The sequence below is a fragment of the Puma concolor genome, chromosome E1 (genome assembly GCF_028749965.1).
Source record: "Puma concolor isolate L17-30 chromosome E1, mPumCon1.1.hap2, whole genome shotgun sequence".
Lineage (NCBI taxonomy): Eukaryota > Metazoa > Chordata > Mammalia > Carnivora > Felidae > Puma > Puma concolor.
The window spans coordinates 50,012,542-50,034,641 of record NC_141680.1 but is presented as its reverse complement, the minus strand read 5'-3'; the positions used below and the strand labels follow the sequence as shown (position 1 = coordinate 50,034,641).

Below are 22,100 nucleotides of genomic sequence, written 5' to 3'. Positions count from 1 at the left end.
TGACACGTTTTGTTATTCTAAATTGGGACCATCCTGACTTTATACCCAAGAATTCATCTTTAGTTCAGTCATCACGTAAGCTGGTGTAATTCTCTAGGGGCAGCTGTCATTATTAATTTATATCTGACCTGGTTCTGAAAAAAAAAAAATATTTAAGGCGGTGGAACCCTAATTTAGGACTTAGTGGTTCTTGCTTGGCCCATTAGTCTGGACCCGTGAAACCAAAATTGTATTGTTATTGTTATTTTTTTAATGTTTATTTACTTTTTGAGAGAGAGACAGAGTGCGAGCAGGGAAGGGGCAGAGAGAGGGAGACACAGAATCCAAAGCAGGCTCCAGGCTCTGAGCTGTCAGCACAGAGCCCGATGCGGGGCTTGAACCCATAGACTGCGAGATCATGACCTGAGCTGAAGTCGGACGCCCAACCAACTGAGCCACCCAGGCGTCCCCCGCCAAAAAAATTTTTTTAAAGATTATTTAATAAGTATAATCTCTACATTCAATGTGGGACTCAAACTCATGACTCTAAGATCAAGAGCTGGACACTGCACTGAGTGAGCCAGTGAGGTGACCCAGGACCTATGAAAATATTAGAACGATTCCCTAAGAAAGCAGACTAACAATTAATGGCAACTTCAAACGTCATGCTAAGTACTAGGGTTTCTTTTGACTCTCGGACATTGTGTCAATGCAGGTGATTACAACTAGTCTTCCCATCTTATAAACGGGGAAACAGAGACTCCGAGAGACCCATGACTTCTCTCAGTAGTTAGCAGTGTCGTCACAGGGTACCCACTCCCAACCCCTTGGCTGCATCCTGTGTGTGTGTGTCAGTTTCCCGGTGGCTGTGCTACTGGGAGCATCTGTCGTGGGCACAGTAGGAAATGTGTGGAGCGTGTTGGAAAGCGTCCGGATTTTCATCTGGATTTGTGGATTTTGTAACAGGGTGTCTGCTGGGTGGTGTGCTTGGGTAGAGCTGGCACTCTACCTCAGAGGATGGGTATTTCTATCAGAGAAGAATGGACTTGCCAAGTCAGTCTGGAACATCAGGAGTTGAAAGACATTGCAACTACGGGAAAAAAAAAACATTATTAAAGATGACTCTTAAGATGTCAAGAGGGAAAAGAAAATGACTTCTTAGGTCAGAAAAGCGAAAGCTATCATGCTGGGCGAGCCACGAGCTGAGGGATGGCTTCTCAAGGGCGGCTTAAATGCATTAGATTAGTCTGCAGTGTGGATTAAGGGACTGCGGGGACTTAATAACTTGTGTATGAGAGAAGGGCCCTGCAAATGTTACACTGTCATAAAAATGTAACCCTTCTAATTGAATTTAGAAGCGATATTAAAATTATTCTTTTGGTGATGCTTCCTAGATGTATTAAATAAAATATCAAGAGTCACAGTTGATTAAGCTGAAACTTGAACATGCGAGAGTTGTTTACACATGAAATTCTGTTGCTGGGGGTTATTTTGATTTTTTTTTTTTTTTTCTGAAATGTACTAAGAAATTTCTCCTTTTACCTAATTTATGGTCACTCCGCTGTTTCAGGGTCCCAGAAGATGCTCTCAGAGTCTTGGCAGTGTTTTGGAATATAGTATATTATCTTAGTGTTGGGCTATGTATATAATGAACACTTTATATATAGTGATGGTGGGACTGCATGAGCTGAATTCTCTCTTAAGGGCAAAGGAAGGGATAGACTATTATTAACTTACATATGGTGCTTGGCATGTCTTTAAGGAAGTAATGGTGGAAAACACACCTTTTTTTCCTCCTGTGGCCATATGTAGTTTGCTAGCCTTATGTCTGCGCCCCAAGACTTAATGAGAAGATGACTTTGACCGGAGGTGGTTACCAGTGTGCCACTGGGATACTGCTGTCCATGAACTTCGTGAACTTCGTGGATCCATAGACTCCAGAGAGCCTTGTAGAAATCATGAAGCATGAGTGGCAACTGTGAGCGAGGGGGTCTTCTCCTTTCCACCTGAGGACAATCAGATAGGGGCAAACACTAGAGTAGGGAGAGGCAGGGACATAGCATTTTTTTTTTTTTAATTTTTTTTTTCAACGTTTATTTATTTTTGGGACAGAGAGAGACAGAGCATGAACGGGGGAGGGGCAGAGAGAGAGGGAGACACAGAATCGGAAACAGGCTCCAGGCTCCGAGCCATCAGCCCAGAGCCCGACGCGGGGCTCGAACTCCCGGACCGCGAGATCGTGACCTGGCTGAAGTCGGACGCTTAACCGACTGCGCCACCCAGGCGCCCCGGGACATAGCATTTTGAATCCAGACATGTAACAAGGACTATAGTTGACTGACAGATGTCTGTGCTTTAGGAGCGGGGAAGGTGGTGGCGATTCAGAGGCGGGAAACCCTCACCCTTCAGGCTCTCTTCCAGAGTCCCCAAAGGTGTATGTTGTATATTAAAGAGTATTGTGGCATGTATTCCTAAATACCTACATAGAAAAAAACGTATACGAGCACAGGTTAGACCTCAGAACACATGAGTCACACCATTCAAGGTAGATTTCCCTTTCCCTCCACGAACAAGAGCCTCCCGCCTTTTCTATTATTGCTCAAATTTAGAGAAATTTCTTTTATTTTGCAGAACTTTATGCCAAAGAAACCAGTGAGTGTTTTCCTGTGTCTGTCTGAGCTCAGTGGAAGGGTGTCCAAGGACTTAATCCAACTCCCATTGAATGATTGGCTTCTGGCAGAACTGTTAATTTGCAAACTCTTAAGAAAGAGGAAAGTGTACATTCTTCCAGCTGCTAAACTTTGGGCTTCATGGTGAATCATTGGGACAGACTTTCTCGGCCGAGTGGGAGAGCTGTTGTGGGGCCCCGGGTTTATTTAGACACCTGGCCAGAGCTCAGACACATGTGCTTGGTGACCGGCCTCTAGGGCTGACATGCCTTCCCCTAGAAAAGATCTTCATATGTCATTCCCTGTATAGGATCATCACAGACTGCTGATTGAGGGAATGAGTTAGGATCACTGACCAGAGAACACCTGCTATGTTTTTCTTCTGCCTGTTTCAGGGATGTCCGTAAAGGAGAAACCTTACTCGCTTGAAAGCTTCGGATTGCCAGGCAGCTCCGAGCAGTCGCTAGAGGCGTTTTCTCCTTGCTGGGGTTTTTCTTTGCCTCTAGAATACTGAGCCGAAAGGAGGGAAAAGAAGAAAGATAAGCCCCTCTTTGAAAATACGTTCGAGTGGATCCCTATCAAAGAGAAGACCTGAGATTTCTCAACTCACAAATTAGGTGGGACTACTGCATCTGGGAATTAGGACTAGGCCCCATATGGAGTTATTTGGGAATTAATCACCAGTTGGCTGATCCCAGACGTGGAGCACATCGGAATTCACCTCGTGTTGTTTGAAAGTTGGCAACCTGCTTGTTACATAACATGGAACGCAAGGCTTGCCAGCCGGGCCTCCACGTGCCCTGGGGGATTTGCGAGGCTTTATAACTCTTTGTTGAGTCAGCCAGGCCTGCCAGATAGATTCCAGGGGCCTGGGGTATGTTGGACACCGACCTCAGGCTTCGCAGTTTGACAGACGATATCTCTGCCTTTGGGATTTTGTCTTTAGCAACTGCCGTGAACCCCAGAGAGAAGTAAATGAGGGACATGACATGGGCTCTTTTTTTTTTTTTTTTTTTTTTTTAATTTTTGAATATGTGTTAAAATACGCATAACAAAATATACCCCCTTAACTATTTTTAAAGGTACATTTCAGGACACGTGGGTGGCTCAGTTAAGCGTCTGACTCTTGATTTAGGCACAGGTCATGATGATATCGTGGTCATGAGATTGAGTCCTCCATCAGGCTCCACGCTTAAAATTCTCTCTCTCTTCCCCCCCCACCCCTCCCCTACTTGCATGCATGCATGCACTCTCTCTCTCAAAAGTACATTTCAGTGGTATTAAGTACATTCATTTTGTTCTATTGCTAGTGCTACTATCTAGAGCATTAGTAATTCTGCACCCATTGAACACTAACTCTCCATTTCCCCTCTCCCCAGCCCCCCAGCAGCCACCATATACCCCTTTCTGTCTCTATGAATGGGACTATTCGAAGTACCTTATGTACGTGCAGTATGGACCCTTGTGGCCGGCTTATTTCACTCAGCATGACGTCTTCGAGGTTCATCCATGTTGGAGCCTGCATCAGAATACCCTGCCTTTTCCAGGCCAAATAATATTCCATCGTATGGATATACCACATTTTGTTTATCCATTCATCTGTGCACAGGTAGATGGATTGCTTCCTCCTTTTGGCTGTTGTGAAGTATGTTGCTGTGAACGTGGGCATACAGATATTTCTTTGGGTCCCTGCTTTCCATTCTTTTGGATATGTGCCCATAAATGGAATTGCCAGGTCATATATAATGGACTCCTTAAAAAAAGAAAAAAGAAAAGAAAACAGAGAAAGACAGTATAATGACAGTGTGTGACTACCCTCAGAGGACAGGACTTGATTGCTTGCTCTGTTTCCTTCTCCCCTCACCTGTAGCCTACATGCCTCAGTGGTAATCAGCTTGGTGGGGGAAGCTGGCCTTGTTTGGACTGAGATTGCCGGTGTAGACCTTCTCAGTTTGACCCTACATCTGATTATCCCGCTAAAGCACAGAGAGATGAACAAAGTAAATTGAAGTCATACAAATGACTCCTCCTGCCTCCTTTTCTTCTTCTTTTCTTTCCTTTTTCTTCTTTTGAGAACTCTGGTTATGGTGTCTGCACATCTGTTTTAGCCTAAACTCCAGTAAATCAGTGGTGCTGCACGTTGCCTGCCCGTTGGAGTCACCTGGTTGTGTACTGACAACTAAACCCTACGTCCAGAGACTCTGAGTTCATTTGCTTTGAGGCCTGGCCTGGGCGTGGGGGTTGGAAGGCCTGCAGGCAAGTCTAATGTGCACCCAGGAAAATGACCACACGTAAATAAATGTTTTCTTCACCCCTCTCTTTATGTCTTCTTTCTGGTTCTTTCTTGTAAAAAAAATTTTTTTTTAATCTTTATTTATTTTTGAGAGAGAGACACAAAGTGAGACGAAGTGTGAGCGGGAAAGGGGCAGGGAGAGAGGGAGACACAGAATCCGAAGCGGGCTCCAGGCTCTGAGCTGTCAGCACAGAGCCCGATAGGGGCTCAAACCCATGAACTGTGAGATCATGACCTGAGCCGAAGTCAGACGCCCAACCGACTGAGCCACCCAGGCGTCCCCTCTGATTATTTCTTTAGACCGCATCTACAGATTTGTAAATCTCAGCCCCAACTTGAAAGTCTTCTAATTGACTTTTTTGCTTGTTTAAATTCATGAGGCTGCATGATGTAATTTTGAATCCAAGAATGAGGAGACCTGGGTCATACTCGTGTATGTCATTATCTAGCCAGGGATGATGAATTACTTCACTTGTCAGAATCATAGCCTTTTCTTCTTCTCCCCCCCCCCCCTTTTTTTTTTTGGTCTTGTCTTCAAAATTAGAATATGGATCAGCATCTGATCCATAAAGAATGAAATTAATGATTAAAAGAAGATAACCCCTCCAGCTCTAACATGCTCTGAATGAGCAGGGGGGGATTGATGTGGAACAAGGCAGGCTTGTAGTTCATGAATGTGAACTGTGTCATGTTCTAGTAATGAGTAGGAGGATGAAGAACTTCCCCATAGGGCGCTACTGGGAGATCTGGTGCCCCAGAAGCAGCCTTCAGGGCAGTTCTGATCAGTAAATAAAAGGATGCAAAATAAAGATCTTGCAGGATACGTAGTTAATAAAGCAGGAATGTGGTGCCAGGCAGATTGTTAGTGTTGGGGACGTTTTAAGTGATAGAGGGAACATAGCAGGACTTGGTCTAGTGGAACAGAGTGCCAGAGGTCCCTGTCCCCCTGAAAATTGTCACCTCCTTGCCTCTTGCCACGAGCTGTTTATCATATATCTTCTGAATCCTTTCAAAGCTTATACTGTACAGTTTGTTTCTCCCCTCCTCTGAGCCTATTCGAGGAATACGGATGGCCCAAGTTTTTATGTGTGTGTGTTGGTTTTTTTTTTTTTTTCCCTTCTCCAGATTAACACAAGCTAATGCAGTTGGGATACGGTGCCGGAGATGTTAGTGTAGAAAAGCAGAGAATGCACTTCTGTCCTGGACACCTCCGGGCATGGAATTTTTATTCCATGGTGACTTCTTAGGCCCATGGGAAAGTAAGAGGAGGTGGTCTCTTGGGGTGGGGGTGGGGGGGTGGCACCTTCTCTGGAACCGCCCCATAGCGTGTGGCCGTCAGGATGACGCAGAGAGGCGTGTGAATACAGCCGGCCGCTGCAGCTGGTGCACTTGACTCTGGGCGGCATGTTCCCAGGAACCCGCAGGACACTGAGGACCGTGAGTGATGTAACCCAGATCTGCCAGATGTGGGAGCCAGCGTGAGTCACGCTGGACGATTCATTAAGAAACGTTTTCTGGGTCATCTGGGTGAGGAGTCCTGGCTCTTTTCCCTGCCATCTGGGGTTGGAGGCACACGTCCACACACCAGGAATTCCCAAGTTCACTAACATCTGTCTAAAATTACAGCCCGGTTCTCTGAGCTGACACGGTGCAGAGCCCAGACTCTCGGATGGTCCCTGCCTTGTAATTTGCTAAAGGATGTCATCACTTTGGGCAGTAGAAGGTGGGGGAAAGTCACTTGATAAAACCATACATGTGAGTTGCTATGAAGTTTCTGTATATTTGACTAAGATCAGAAGGGGGATGGGATGTTGTGAGAAGACAAAACTCTGTGGGTGCGGTGCCAACAAAATGCCAGGGGTCGTCTTTTTTGTTAGATGCGTGTCAGACACCTCATGGTGGGTGAACAAGTGTATTTCTTTTATTTATTTATTTGTTATTTTTTTTAATGTGTATTTATTTTTGAGAGCGAGAGAGAGAGAGACCCACAGAGTGCAATCAGGGGAGGGGCAGAGAGAGAGGGAGACACAGAATCCCAAGCAGGCTCCAGGCTCCGAGCTCTCAGCACAGAGCCCGACATGGGGCTCAAACTTGTGAGCGCGAGATCATGACCTGAGCTGAAGTTGGACGCTTAACTGACTGAGCCACCCAGGTGCCCCAGAACAAGTGTATTTCTAAAGTGCTTTTTTTCTTTGAGAGAGAGAGTGTGTGTGCACATGTGAGTGGGGGAGTGGGGCAGAGGGAGAGAGGGAGAATCCCATTCGGGCTCTATGCCCAGCGAGCGGAGCCCAACGTGGGGCTCCATCCCATGACCGTGGGATCATGACCTGAGCCGAAATCAGGAGTCAGGGGCTCAACTGACTGCACCCCCCAAGGTGCCCTAACAAATCTATCTCTAAAAAGTTGTAAGCTGACTTAAAAAAAAATTCCTCACAGATGTGTAGCATATAACCAAAAAAGTGCATGCATGCATTCTGGCTAAAATTTCACACCCTGTAATGGGTTGAATGGTGGTCCCTGGAAGCCTGTGAATATGACCTTATTTGGAGGGAGGTCTTTGGAGATATAATTAGATAAGAGATCTTGAGATGGGATCGTCCTGGATTCCCCAGGTGGGCGCTAAATCCAATGGCAAGTGTCCTTATAAGAGACAGGAGAGAAGACGCAGACATGGAGGAGAAGGCCACATAAAGACGGAGGCAGAGAAGGGGGAGTTCCAGCCATAAGGAACAGCTGGGGGGCCACCAGTAGCTGGAAGAGCCGAGAAGTGGATTGTCCCCTCGAGCCTTCAGGGGGGGAGCTGGTCCTGCTGAGACCTTGAGTTCTGACTTCGGGCTTCCAGAACTGGGAGAGATACATTTCTATTGTGTTAAACAATCAAGTTTGTGGTAATTTGGTATGGAAACTAAAATAATAACCAACACTTAGATCAAGAAATAGAATGTTACCAAAACCACAGAAACTCACCTTATGCCTCATCCTGAATTCACACCACCCCAGGGTAACCACTCTCCTGACTTCTAATATCAGAGATAGTTTTTATGTTCTTGGAACTTAATTAAATGGAATCACATAGTATGTAGTCTTCTGTATCAGGTTTCTTCCATTCAACCCTGTATTTGTGTCTGTGTTATTGTGTGTGTGATCATTGTTTTGGCCATACAGTGTTCTACAATGTGAATATGCCACTCTTTACTTATTCTTTTCCTTTTGGGGCCATTTGAGTAGCTTTCCTTTTAGGGCTGTTACAAATAGCATTGTTATGGATTCTGTTATATGGGTTTTTTTGGTGAACACATGTGTTCATTTTTGTTGGTTATATTCTCAAGAGTTGAAGTGTTGGGTCATAGGCTACTTATATGTTCAACTTTAGTAGATACTGCTAAACAGTTTTCGAATTAATTTTTTTTTTTTTTACATTTTTTTTTCAACGTTTATTTATTTTTGGGACAGAGAGAGACAGAGCATGAACGGGGGAGGGTCAGAGAGAGAGGGAGACACAGAATCGGAAACAGGCTCCAGGCTCTGAGCCATCAGCCCAGAGCCTGACGCGGGGCTCGAACTCCCGGACCGCGAGATCGTGACCTGGCTGAAGTCGGACGCTTAACCGACTGCGCCACCCAGGCGCCCCTCGAATTAATTTTTTTTTTTTTTTTTTTTTTTTAAATTAAAAAAAATTTTTTTTTCAACGTTTATTTTATTTTTGGGACAGAGAGAGACAGAGCCTGAACGGGGGAGGGGCAGAGAGAGAGGGAGACACAGAATCAGAAACAGGCTCCAGGCTCTGAGCTATCAGCCCAGAGCCCGACGCGGGGCTCGAACTCACGGACCGCGAGATCGTGACCTGGCTGAAGTCGGACGCTTAACCGACTGCGCCACCCAGGCGCCCCTCGAATTAATTTTTAAAATAGCCAATCACATTCAGAATTCTTTTGTTAGATGGAGACTCCAACAATGAATTCAATAACCATTCTTTAATGGGATATTGTGCAAGAACCAAGTGTTGGACATAGGGTTTTCTAGGAGCAAGGCTCCCCTCCTTAGATCAGAACTCTGCATTCGCAATGAGGAATACCCCATGTCTCAGAAGAACCCATTACAGGTCTGGGCAATTGTTAGAGCACCCCACTTTCTGCTGTGTCACAGAAGCTGGGCTCCTGACTGTAAATTTTAAATACACCTCGCCCATCAGTGGCCCAGCTGCTGGATCTCCATCTTGAAACTCAGAAATAAATTTGCCGTCTTATGAGACGTATATAAGACATTAATACTTCTTTTTTTTTTTTTTTTTTTTTTCAACGTTTATTTATTTTTGGGACAGAGAGAGACAGAGCATGAACAGGGGAGGGGCAGAGAGAGAGGGAGACACAGAATCGGAAACAGGCTCCAGGCTCTGAGCCATCAGCCCAGAGCCCGACGCGGGGCTCGAACTCACGGACCGCGAGATCGTGACCTGGCTGAAGTCGGACGCCCAACTGACTGCGCCACCCAGGCGCCCCAAGACATTAATACTTCTTATAAGCCATATTAACTCCCCTTTCCAGCTTTTGAGTCCGTGTTCTGTAACTTAGGAAGCAATCAAATGATATGAAGCAACCAGTAAACAAGTAAATCTGTACATGAAATAAAGAATACATCGTTTCTGGTCGTGACAAAAGCTGAGAAGACAAGTCAGATGTCGTGGTTGAGTTTGGAGGGAGTGTTCCCGAGCCTTTTTATTTTTTGGCCTGGGAACCTTTTTTTCACTTTGGGAAATGTTGCTTTTGCTGTGTAACTGGAGTTTTGTGAATTCTAATCTTTTCTTTCTGGTTTATCATTAGTTTTACTCATCCTAAGTTTATTAAAAATAACTATCTTGGTTCTCTGCTATTTTAACTACTGTTAGGTTAGAAATATGGGCGTGTGTCGCTCAGTGTGATTCTTCTAGTGACCAATAACAAGGCGTTTGGCCGAAGTTAGACTCAGAGCTGGTGGCCATTATCAGGTGAGTTAACAGCTATAGCAAATGTTGTGCCCTCGCCTGTATCCCTTCATCCTCACCACTGCAGTGCACGCTGGCCCGACTTCTGACTTCCAGCAGCTGCATTTCTTTGCTTGAGGACTCTTCTGGCCTGTAGGCCACCTTGCTGCCCATGAACCAGTGCTTCCTGGGATCAGCCTAAGTAATGACTGACAGGTGTATCAATACCCCAGCCCCCTCACCTGCCAGGGTGGGTAAATCTGAAGAATGTGTCTACATGGGTTTTGAGACTTCCCCAGTGGGATTAAGCCCAGTTGCCCAGAGTGGTAATTGGCTTGAAACATGCCATTTATTTCCTATTTCTTCTTCCCTATATCACTTCCCCATTCCCTTTAAATTGTTCTCATTTGAGTTCTTTTCTCAGCATATGCTTCTGAGGGAACCTACACTGAGCACGAGCCAATGTCAGAATCAAATCTATGAGGTTGAATTTCCCTTCCGGTGATCTACTCGGAGAGATAGCCAGCCGTGTTGTTGAGCGGGTCAAGACAAATGAAAAACGAGAAAACAGTCCGATGGCATAAGTCTACAGGATTCTTCCAACACGAGGGGAAAATCCACTCAGTTCGGGAATGAGATGGCACATTCTCAGTGGCTGTCTTGACCAATGAATTCGGCAACAGTACATTGCATACTTGATAAATAATGCAAGTTAGCAGGTTGAAACTGCTTATTAGACAACAGAAATTCTGCGTTAAGTAAGCCAGAATGATGTCTTAGGTGATTGATAGCTGCCCACTTCCCGTTTAGACATTTGATTGAACTGGCAAATCACATTTCTGATTTTATTTGTTTATTTATTTATATATATATATATATTTTAATGTTTATTTAATTTTGAGAGAGAGACAGAGCAGGAGTGGGGAAGGGGTAGGTAGAGAGAGAGGGAGACACAGAATCCGAAGCAGGCTCCAGGCTCTGAGCAGTCAGCATGGAGCCCGATGTGGGACTTGAACTCACAAACTGTGAGATCATGACCTGAGCTGAAGTTGGACACTCGACCAACTGAGCCACCCAGGCGCCCCTGATTTTTAAAAAAACTTAGTGGCTAAGTGTAGATTTTAGCTCAGATTATTTCAGATCACCTAAAGAACTCGACATTTCTCTTGCTGGGCATCTTGTTATGCCAAAATAAGAAGGTAAAAAGGGAAAAGGTTGATGCCCTCACTAATTCAGTTGACCTCCTAATTAGTCATACTTCCTTTCTTGAGAGGCAAAAATCTATCAAAAATTAAAATATTGAAAGTTTATTTTTCACTTCCCAGGAAACACTCACAGAAGGTAGGATGGTTTACAGATTTGGGCCACAAACTTAAACTTGTAAAGACAACCCTGATGGGGATAAAGGGTTTCTCAACCTGGAGCTTGTCGCGGAAGTATTGCCAGCCAGAGGGAATTCAGAATAATAGTACATCCATTTTGATGATAAAATCACATTTAAAAAACTCAGCCTATTTTCTAGTCTCATTTCTAGTGGTTTTGAAAAGCCGTTGGCTATTTATTGTTTGTCGCCGTTCTTCAAATAATTGTAGTTCCCCCTTACCCTGGGCACGAGAGAAGGGTGCTCCTGGACGTCTGTCACGGGTGAGGCCCCGTGTGTGACTAGTTCTGGCCAATGGGTTGTATCAAGAACAACATAACTGCGACACTCAGCATTTGCTTGCTGGTTGTGGAGTCTCCAGAGTTCTCACTCTCCTTTTCGTGTGGTGACCACAAGGCTGGCGATGGTGACCGCTCTGTCAGCCTGGGTCTGGGACGATCAGGACACCCCATTGACTTGCAAGAGCAAGGAGTAAACTTGGGGCGGTTTTGAACCTTGGAGATCTTGGGGCTCTTTGTTGCCTCAGCAGAACTGGCCGATCCTGACTGATACAGCTCCTGCCGTAACAGATACGGGGGGGACTCCCAGGGAGAGAACTTGAGCTGATTCCCCTTTGTTGTCACAGTGACCTTACTAGAGAGGTTTGTTTGTTTGTTTGTTTGTTTGTTTGTTTGTTTGTTTGTTTTAGACTGAAGACGTCGAACCGGAATATAAAAGGTCCTATGGAAATAAATGTCTTTGGGGCGCCTGGGGGGCTCAGTCCGTTGAGTGGCTGACTTCGGCTCAGGTTGGGATCTCGCGGTTCATGGGTTTGAGCCCCACGTTGGGCTCTCTGCTGTCAGCACAGGGCCTGCTTCAGATCCGGTCTTCCTCTCTCTGCCCCTTCCCTACTTGTTCTCCCTCTCTCCCTCTCAACAATAAAAAAGTAAAAATAATTTTAAAAATTAAAAAACAAAAAAGAAAGAAAGAAATGTCTTTGGGGGGCACCCTGAGTGGCTCAGTCGGTTAAGTGACTTCGGTGGAGGTCATGATCTCACTGTTATGGGTTCGAGCCCCGCATCGGGCTCTCTACTGTCAGTGCAGACTGATTGGAAGCCTCTGCCCCCCTCTCTCTCTGCTCCTCCCCTTCTGTCTCTCTCTCTCTCTCTCTCAATAATAAATATTTAAAAAAGAAAGAAAGAAAGAAAGAAAGAAAGAAAGAAAGAAAGAAAGAAAGAAAGAAAGAGAAAGAAAGAAGGAAATTCTGAAATACAAATGAATTTTTGGTGTTGCTGGGAGTTGAATTTCGAGAAGAAAATGTTGCAGGAATTTTAGCCAGCACTTTTGGAGCAGGGCCAAGCATAATACTTGTCCTTACAGGAAAAAATGCCGGAGAGCACAACTTGAATTGGGGGGGAAAAAAAAAGAACAAAATTTCAAAATACCACTCACCTCTCCAACAAACACTTTCATGAGGGAGACATTTCCCCTTGCCATTTATTTTTCTTCTCCATTTCCTGCTCCTATTTAACTACAGACTTTTGCATGTAGCAATTCCCCCATGTAAATTACGGGGAAAACATTTTCAGCTTTCTAACAACATTACCAAATGTGCAGCTTTTTAACTTGTTCCAAAAGGCATCCGTGGCTCTCACCGAGTCCTGTAAACGTTATCGCTGGTCTCTGCAGAAACCAAGTGAGGTTGAGTCCCTTTGTGCAAGTTGTACCCCAAACTTGCATCCCAGTCTCCCCGTGTTTACTGTGAAATTGTTGGGTCTGCTTCACATTCCTAAATTTGAATTTCCTTCTGTATGGGAAGCACTCACTGTTCCCCTCTGGTTGAGCCCTCCTGAGAGTATGAGGGGCGATTAGTTCTAGAAAACATGGTTTCAATTGTGTCAGGCCTCTGGAATGGTTTTAACCGGGACCCATGCATGGTTTCTGAAAGAGTCCATGTTACCACTGGTTAAGAAAATTATTTCTGTTTCGAATAGAGAAAATTAAGGTGATGATTTTTAACAGTCTTAATTCTGCCTTTCTCTGCAGAGCTCACCACAGTAAAAAAAATGTGCTATGTACCTTTTTTCAGAGCTTATGCTGTACATTTGCAAACATAAGATTAAAACATAGGGGCACCTGGGTCGCTCAGTTGATTAAGCGGCCAAGTTTGCTCAGGTCATGATCTCACGGTTCGTGGGTTCGAGCCCCACGTGGGGCTTTGTGCTGACAGCTCAGGACCTGGAGCCTGCTTTGGATTCTGTTTCCCTCTCTTTCTGCCCCTCCTCCACTTGTGCTCTGTCTCTGTCTCTGTCTCTCTCTCAAAAATAAAAAATAAACAAAAAAAGATTAAAACAGAGTTTTTTTTTTAACATAACTGTCCACACATGACACATTATTATAAACTTGCTTTTTTGAAACTTCATTTATTTTTTATTTTTTAAAAATGTTTATTTTGAGAGAGAGAGAGGGAGAGGGAGAGGGAGAGGGAGAGAATCCCAAGCATGCTCTGCGCTGTTAGCCCAGAGCCTGACGTGAGGCTTGAACTCACCAACTGTGAGGCCACGACCTGAGTGGAAATCAAGAGTTAGTCACTTCACCAGCTAAGCCACCCGGGTGCCCCTTAGAACTTAATTTATAATTGGAGTCTCTCTCTGTGGCTACACGTACATCTCCCACACTCTTTTGAACAGCAGCTCATTACATAGATGAACAAAAACGTAACTGTGCCCTCAGTGATGGACATTTAGGAAGTTTGGGGTTTTGCTGTTATTACAAATGAGCTAAATCTCTGTCTCCACAAACCCATTTGTTTGCTTGTTCATGTTGTCATGCATACATGTATGTATTTCCCCCCAGGATGGATATCTTAAAGGGGAACTGCTAGACCAAAATGCCCACATCTTCATTTTTGGTAGAGCCTCTTGCCTTTTCAGAGCCAGACCGCTTTATATCCCTACCCACGGTGAGCAGGGCAGATTCTCCGCACTTTCTCCAATGCTGCCATTTCGTATTTTGTATTTTAGTTTTCGCTAATCTTTTGGCTAAAAATATCGGGAGTGACTTAATTTGCATTTCCCTGATTCCTAATGAGGTTGACTAATCTTTTCTTTAGGTTGATAATCCATGTGTATATCCTCTTAGTAACTTGCTTCCAGATATCTTTTGCTCATTGTTTTTCTTAATCAGGTTGTTTATCCTTTTAATTGATTTTAGGAACTCTTTATATATTAGGACTGGTGATCTTCAGTAATAGGTTACAAATATTTTCTCCCAGACTATCGTTATTGCTTATGTGAGTATGTCTTTTATTGTAGAGGAATTTAAAATTGCTTCCTAGTCAATCCGTCAGTCTTCTCTCTTTGGTTCCTAGATTTCATGTCTTGCTTTGAAACGCCTTCTACAAAAATATTCTCCTCTGCTCTTTTCATATAGTAAATTTAGAATCTGACTCTCTCTATATAAGAAGACAATTCCTCTCTAAGTCTCTCCATTTATTCCAGGTCTTTATTTATATTTTTTCAATGTTTATTTTATTTTTGAGAGAGAGCGAGAAAGAGAGCATGAGCAGGGGAGGGGCAGAAAGAGAGAGGGAGAGAGAATCTCAAGCAGGCCCCACGCTGTTAGCACTAAGCCTGACGCGGGGCTTGATCCCATGAACCGTGAGATCATGGCCTGAGCCAAACTCCAGAGCTGGATGCTTAACCGACTGAGCCACTTAGGCAACCCCCTCCCGCCCCCGCCCTGGTCTTTATTTTTAATGTTTTTCGATAAAATTTTATTTCTCTCTTCATATAGGCCTTGTACATTTTTGTCGTCGTTGTTAGATGGAGTCCTAGGCATCGTATGGTTTGGGTTGCTACTGTGAATGGGATCTTTTCCAGAAAAGTCTGAGCATTTGATTATTTTCCCAGCTTCGCTCAGCAAACCAGTGAGGACTATATATTTTTTGCTGGTGTCTTGCCTTTGTCTTGCGAACTTAAATGGGATGGTGGCGCTGGAACAATCTCACTTTCTCTCTTTGCTTTGGTGGGCGGTACAAGGCTCATGGTTGGGTTGGTGATGGCGGCAGTGGTGAATAGGGGAAATACCGCCCGCAGAACCTTAGCTTTGCGTGCCCGGGGACACGACTCAGCCGTGGCTCTCCTTGACTCTGTTTAACAGCACATGCTTCCAGCAGGAAACAGGGTTGCTCAGTAAAGATAACGTTGCGAACTTAATAAGGAATGTCTGGCGGTTTTATCTCTAAATTTGAATCCTCTGTTGTTGTAGTTTTTTTTCCAGTTACTTCTATTTCCTTCTCTTCCACCATAATTACTGGCTCTCTATAGAGTTGCCAGATAAAATATAGAATGCCCAGTTAAATTTGAGTTTCAGATAAAGAATGAACAATTTTTTTTAGTATAAGTGCCCCAATGGGACATACTTATACTAAAAATATATATATATTATTCATTGTTGATCTGAAATTCAGAGTTAACTGGGTGTCCTATATTTTTATTTGTTGAATCTGGCAACTCTGGCTTATCTAATACCAGAGACAAGATCTGTCCCCTCAAGGAACTTACCTTTCAGTGATGGAGAAAGACTTGGAGAACTCTCTCTCTTGTCCTTAATACAGAGGGATTTTCTGACAAGATGGCAAGCTCTCTTTATAAAGGTGAGCCTTCTCATACGTGGTGTGCCTCTGTCAGTACTGGCTAATTTCCCCACTAATAACCACGTCCCCCTTTCAGACCAGTGCATCCTCCCGGCTTTCGTCTCTGCTTGTTTTTAAACTGCGGTAACACACACACACACACACACACACACACACACACACACACACACACACACAACTACATAGCATAAATTTACCCTCTCAACAGAGTTGCCCTGTTTTCTTATGTATCAATTACAGCTTTTTTGCTTTTGTTTTTTTGGAAACTACTTCCCTTTCATTTTTATAAGAACAAAAAATAACATGGTTTCATTCTCTAGTGCGATTACCAAGCTCTTGGTTCCATGACATCCCCTTACTTCTTAGAGCCACTGTCATCTTGCCCCATCCCACCAGGCCCTGCCCCCTGCCTTTCTCTGCCATGGCTCAGCATTTTCTTGGATTGCTGTCTTTCTCTATTTTGTTCTCTTCCGTTATTTTGAAGCCTCTTGAACGCATATCGCTCAGGGAACATACACACAAGAAAAAGTATGGGAGAGTTAACCGTTCTGAATTCTAGCATGCCTGAAAATATCTTTTTCTTAAATGTTTATTTATTTTGAGAGAGAGGGAGGGAGAGAACATGAGCAGGGGAGGGGCAGAGAGAGAGAGAGAGAGAGAGAGGGTAAGAGAGAATCCCAAGCAGGCTCCATGCTGTCAGCACAGAGCCTGACACTGGGCTTGATCCTACAAACCTTGAACTCATGATCTAAGCCGAAACCAAGAGTCCGATGCTTAGCTGACAGAGCCACCCAGGTACCCCCTGCCTGAAAATAACTCGATTTTTGTCTGCTGCTTTGCCTGTGCCTCAAGTGCCTCATCTGTATGACGAGAGTGATCATAATTGTACCTACCTCTTAGAGTTATTAGTGAGGATTGGATGTGTTAGTGTGTGAAAAGCTGTTAGATGATCTTTGGTACATAATAAATTTGTCCAGTAAATATTAGCTGTTAATGTTGTAATTGAAGCGCATTTAGATGCACCGTGGCATCCAGCACTCTGAAAACATCATATGGGCTAACAGTAAAGCAGTCAGATGAAAGTTCGTGTGATTAAGTAAACAGTCCTATTTCCACAGTTGCCCCATAGGCTTATGAATTATTTCTTAGTGTTTTTCTTCCCTTCTTTCATAAAGTCGCAATCAGTGTTTTAGGATTTACCTGTACTTTTTTTTTTTGTTTTTTTTTTTTAGGTCACTAGGTTCTTCTCAGCTCTCTGGGTTTTTAGTAAAGCACAGTCATTTCCAGGAAATGGATTTAAATTGTAATGCAAATTCAGTTTAGATGTATGAAAGCAGTTTTGGAGAGGAACAATGCAAGCTACTTAAGGGGGATGGAAAACTTAGGATATTAAAGATTTAAGGAATAGGTTGGCTCAAGTACAAAAGCCGAAAAACATAAAATCCTCAGTGTGGTCGATCTACAGTGGCTGCTTGGACCGCTGTGTTGGAGAGGATTCCAGGTGATGTCTGCCATGAGATTGTAGTCTCATCTGTCATTCCTGGCTTCACCTTACTCCTTTCTCACGAAGAAAGACACAAGGCGTTAGTAAGAGGCTCTGAGAGGGAGAGGGGGTCTAGTTTTTGGTGCGCAGGGAAGGTATCTGGGGAAGCTTGGGTGAGCCTGCGAGGCTGATATCAACCAGCCAAAGGGAAGGAGGTTGAGAGAACCTAAGCACAAAGGCTCCTCGGAAGGATGGGAGGGTACGTCCCTGAGCTGGAGGAGTAGGTGCCCAGCAGGTCAAGGCATCCCTTGTGGGCCGTGCTGAAGACTAGAGCTTTATTCCAAGAGCAGTGGAAGGGATTGCCTTTTTTTTTTTTTTTTAATAAGAGGTTTATTGTTTTTTTTAAATAATTTTTTAATGTTTATTTTTGAGAGAGAGAGAGAGACAGCACGAGCGGAGGAGGGACAGAGAGAGAGAGAGATAGAGAGGGAAACACAGAATCCGAAGCAGGCTCCAGGCTCTGAGCTGTCAGCACAGAGCCCGACGTGGGGCTTGAACCCGTAGACTGCGAGATCACGACCTGACCTGAAGTTGGACGCTCAACCGACTGAGCCACCCAGGCGCCCCGAAGGGATTGTCTTGGATAGTGACAAAAACAGATCTGCAGTGAAATGGGAACCGAGGGACCAGAATGGATTCAGGCACACGTCTTTAGGAGCTCTTATAGGGTCCAGTGGAATGTGGTTGTATCTTAGCCCAGGGCGACAGCTGTGGGGTGGACAGAAGTCAGTGGAGGGGAGAGGGAGAGGGAGAGGGAGAAATCAGTCTACAGGATGTGTCGGGGGGCAAGGCAGGAGGCATCAACAATGCTGACTCCTGGACTTCCACCTGGAGACCTGGGTGAAGGGTGGTAGGAACTGGGAGAAATCCAACCACTTATTGAACCCCTCCCTCTCACATACGAATGTGCTAGAGCTTAGCAAAGGTCAGGGACTCTGGTTCACAGAGCTGCCGGTGGAATCCTGGTGGCTGTGGCTCTGTCTTAAAGGGAAAAAGCAGGTCACGTTGCCCAGTCACCCGTCTCACACTCTGGGTAACTGCTCTGCAACCCTGGCATTCTCTCCAACCTTCCAGGAATCTGAGGAACATTCTTCCCTAAAGGAGTAAGACCACTTGACCACTCTGTTATTGAATAGAAGTTGTTTTCATTTTCTTTTGTATCTGCCTTGAAGTCTGGAGCGAGTGAAAACCTGACAACACCGTATAAACGCAACACAGAAAAGCACCTCAGATCTTCCCATTTTCTCAGGTGGGCGCAAAACGGGTTTCATCTAAAGCAGCTGAAAAGGCGCAGAGACAGTAATTGCTTTGCTATTCCAGGAACAGGTGGCCAAATGAGCAAAACTATTGAAGAGCACATTTTCAACCTGCTAAAAAGCTATAAGGAAATAGCCAAGATCTTTCTAGAACCCATTCCTCCCTGGGGCAAAAAGAAGACCTGGAAAATATATATATATATTTTTTTTAATTTTTTTTTTTCAACGTTTATTTATTTTTGGGACAGAGAGAGACAGAGCATGAACGGGGGAGGGGCAGAGAGAGAGGGAGACACAGAATCGGAAACAGGCTCCAGGCTCTGAGCCATCAGCCCAGAGCCTGACGCGGGGCTCGAACTCACGGACCGCGAGATCGTGACCTGGCTGAAGTCGGACGCTTAACCGACTGTGCCACCCAGGCGCCCCTGGAAAATATATTTTAAACAAAGCACACTCACGATGTTTGTAATCGGAATCATCTCTCTTTTTCCCTTGGTCAGTCTAACTAAAGGTGTGTCAAATTTGTTGACCTTTCCAAAGCACCAGCTTTTGGTTTTGTTGATGGTTCCTGTTGTTTTTCTATATCCATTTCATTCATTTCGACTCTGATCTTTATTTCCTTCTTTCAGCTTGCTTTAGGTGTCTTCAAGTAGAAGGTTAGGTTAGTGATTTGAGATCTTTCCTCTTTTTCACTAAATCTATTTACAGCTCTCCATGTCTCTTTACACCTGCTTTAGCTGCATCCCTGAAGCTTTGGTATGTTGTGTCTTAATTTTTATTCATCGAAAAGAAATTACTAATTTCCTTTGTGGTTTCTTCTTTTAGTCATAGGTTGTTTAAGAGTGCGCCAAGGTTGTTTAAGAGTCCGCCAGTTTTCTACATATTTGTGAATGTCTCAAATTTCTGACTTTATTCCATGTTGTCAGAGAACGTGCTTTGTATGAATTCAGTCCTTTCAAAATTACTGAAGTTTTGTTCTGTGGTCTAGCACATGGTCTATCCTGGAGACTGTTTCATGTGCACTGTATTCTGCTGTGTTGGGTGGACCGGTCTATAGATATGTTAGGTCTGGTTGGCTTATAGTGTTGTTCACGCCTTCCGTTTCCATGTTGGTCTTCTGCCTAGCTGTTCTGTTATTGAAATGGGGGGTTTAAGTCTGTTTTTGCTTTATGTGTTTCAGGGCTCTGTTAGGGGCATACTATGTTTCTAGTTGTATCTTCATGATAGTTTGTTTTTGAGAGAGAGAGATTGCCTGCACGTGAGAGTGGAGAGTAGGGGAGGGACAGAGGGAGAGAGAATCTCAAGTAGTCTCCATGCTCTCGGCATGGTACCTGACACGGGGCCTGATCGCACAGCTATGAGATCGTGACTTGAGCCAAAATCAAGAGTTGGATGCTCAACTGATTGGGTCACCCAGGTACCCTGAATATATATATATATATATATATTATACATGGAAATATTATATATATGAATATATATTATATATATGAATAGATACATAATATATGAATAGATATGAATAGATATATATGAATAGATATGAATAGATATAATATATGAATATATATGAGTAGATATATATGAATAGATTCATATATATTCATATATAATGAATTCATATATGAATATATATGAATCTATATTATATATAATAGTTATATATATGAATATATCTATATCTGTATAGATAGATAGGGGGAGGGACAGAGAGAGGGGGACACACAGATTCTGAAGCAGGCTCCAGGCTCTGAGCTATCAGCACAGAGCCCAACGTGGGGCTCAAACTCACAAACCATGAGATCATGACCTGAGCCAAAGTCAGACGCTTAACTGACTGAGCCACCCAGGCACCCCTATACTATTGCTTTTTAAATCAGTTGAGACAGAAAAGGAGAAGAAATATGCATTTATACTTTTTTTTTTTTAAATATTATCTCCCCCTATGGGGCACCTGAGTGGCTCAGTTGGTTAAGGGTCTGGTTTCAGCTCAGGTCATGATTTCAGCAGTTTGGAGATCAAACTCCTCATCAGGTTCTCTGCTGTCAGCACAGACCCTGCTTTGGATTCTCTGTCTCCCTCTCTCTCTGCCCCTCCCTGCTCATGCTCTCTGTCTCAAAAATAAAAAAACATAATATATATATTTATAATATATATTAATAAAATATATTAATGGAATATAATTTATATATACAGATGTGATTTATACATACACACATAATATATGTATATTGTCTCCCACCTATTTTGTTTTTAAAATATACCTGTGTGGCTCAGTTGATTGAGCGTCTAACTCTTGATTTCGACACAGGTCATGATCCCAGGGTTGTGGGATCAAGCCGCATCTTGGACTCTGCACTGAGCGTAGAGCCTGCTTAGGATCCGCTCTCTTTTTCCTTCTGCCTCTCTCCTCTGCTCATGCATGCACGCTCTGTCTGTCTGTCTCTCTCAAATAAAAAATAAAATAAAATAAAACAAAACACAAAAACCCCACAAAACAATGCACAATCACAACCACAAAGGGAATTCTCTTCAGCCCTTCTGTTTCTTCCCCACCAACTCTAGAATGTGAGTGCTGTCCTACGGGACCGTTCGCTTTTAAACACAGGCGTCACCAGGCCACCCTTGGTTGCTCACCTGTCTGGATGTTTGATTTCCCCCAAAAGAGACAACAATGGTTAGGTTTCAGCCGGTGCATCATACCCTTACTTCCAGGCACAAGACCAGAAGACAGAACTGTGCTGAATTATAGTAAAAACAGGCTTGTATTAACCATCATTAGGCTAGAGCTTAAAAGTCAAAGCAAAGGAGAGAATTTTAATTGCCCTTGATCATTTTGGCAAGATGGTGTTTTGTTTCTCTCTTGTGACTGTAAATTATGTTTTTGTTGTGCTTTTGTTTAATCTTGTTCTAATTATAAAAGTGCTGCATGCTCATTGAGACTTATTTAGGAAATTCAGAAGAAAGTAGAAATTCCATAACCTGGAGATTACTATTCTTAATATTTTAAAGAGTCTTTTCTCTCTCTCTGAACGTGTATGTTTGTATGTGCTTACAGTATTTAAATGGCATCCGAATTTGGAGTTAGGCTGCTTTCAGCCTACGAGTTAGAAAATAGGCCTGTTCCCATCTGCTTGCCTTGTCTCTGAATACAGCTTTGTCTTTGTCACCTAAGATTTAATACGTAGTGCTCCCATCCTTATTTTCTATTTTTTAATTGCGTGTAACTATAGTTTCGATGTCTACTCGGACCAGAAACCTTATTGAAAAGTTCTTTTAAATTTCCAAGTGTTGGGGTTTGATTTAGACTTAGATATTTTTTTAGTGGAGTATTTTGTGACAATGAGTGCTGTGTAGTTTCTTCTTGGAATTTATTTGGGTTT

The 22,100-nt window shown here is 43.7% G+C and overlaps 1 protein-coding gene across 7 annotated transcripts in view; it reads left to right on the top strand.

Moving 5' to 3' along the window:
* Window positions 1-22,100, top strand: part of PITPNC1 (phosphatidylinositol transfer protein cytoplasmic 1) — a 270,127-nt gene that overhangs the window by 90,309 nt on the left and 157,718 nt on the right. The window contains exon 1 of one of the 7 annotated variants that reach the window (XM_086687796.1): window positions 4,071-4,257. The exons of 5 other annotated variants lie outside the window; for them this stretch is intronic. In XM_086687796.1, the coding sequence (XP_086543922.1) occupies window positions 4,090-4,257 (168 nt within the window). In that variant the 5' untranslated portion in view covers window positions 4,071-4,089. Of the gene's footprint in view, window positions 1-4,070; window positions 4,258-22,100 lie in introns of those variants that run through there. One more of the 7 variants, XM_086687789.1, reaches the window with a different exon arrangement.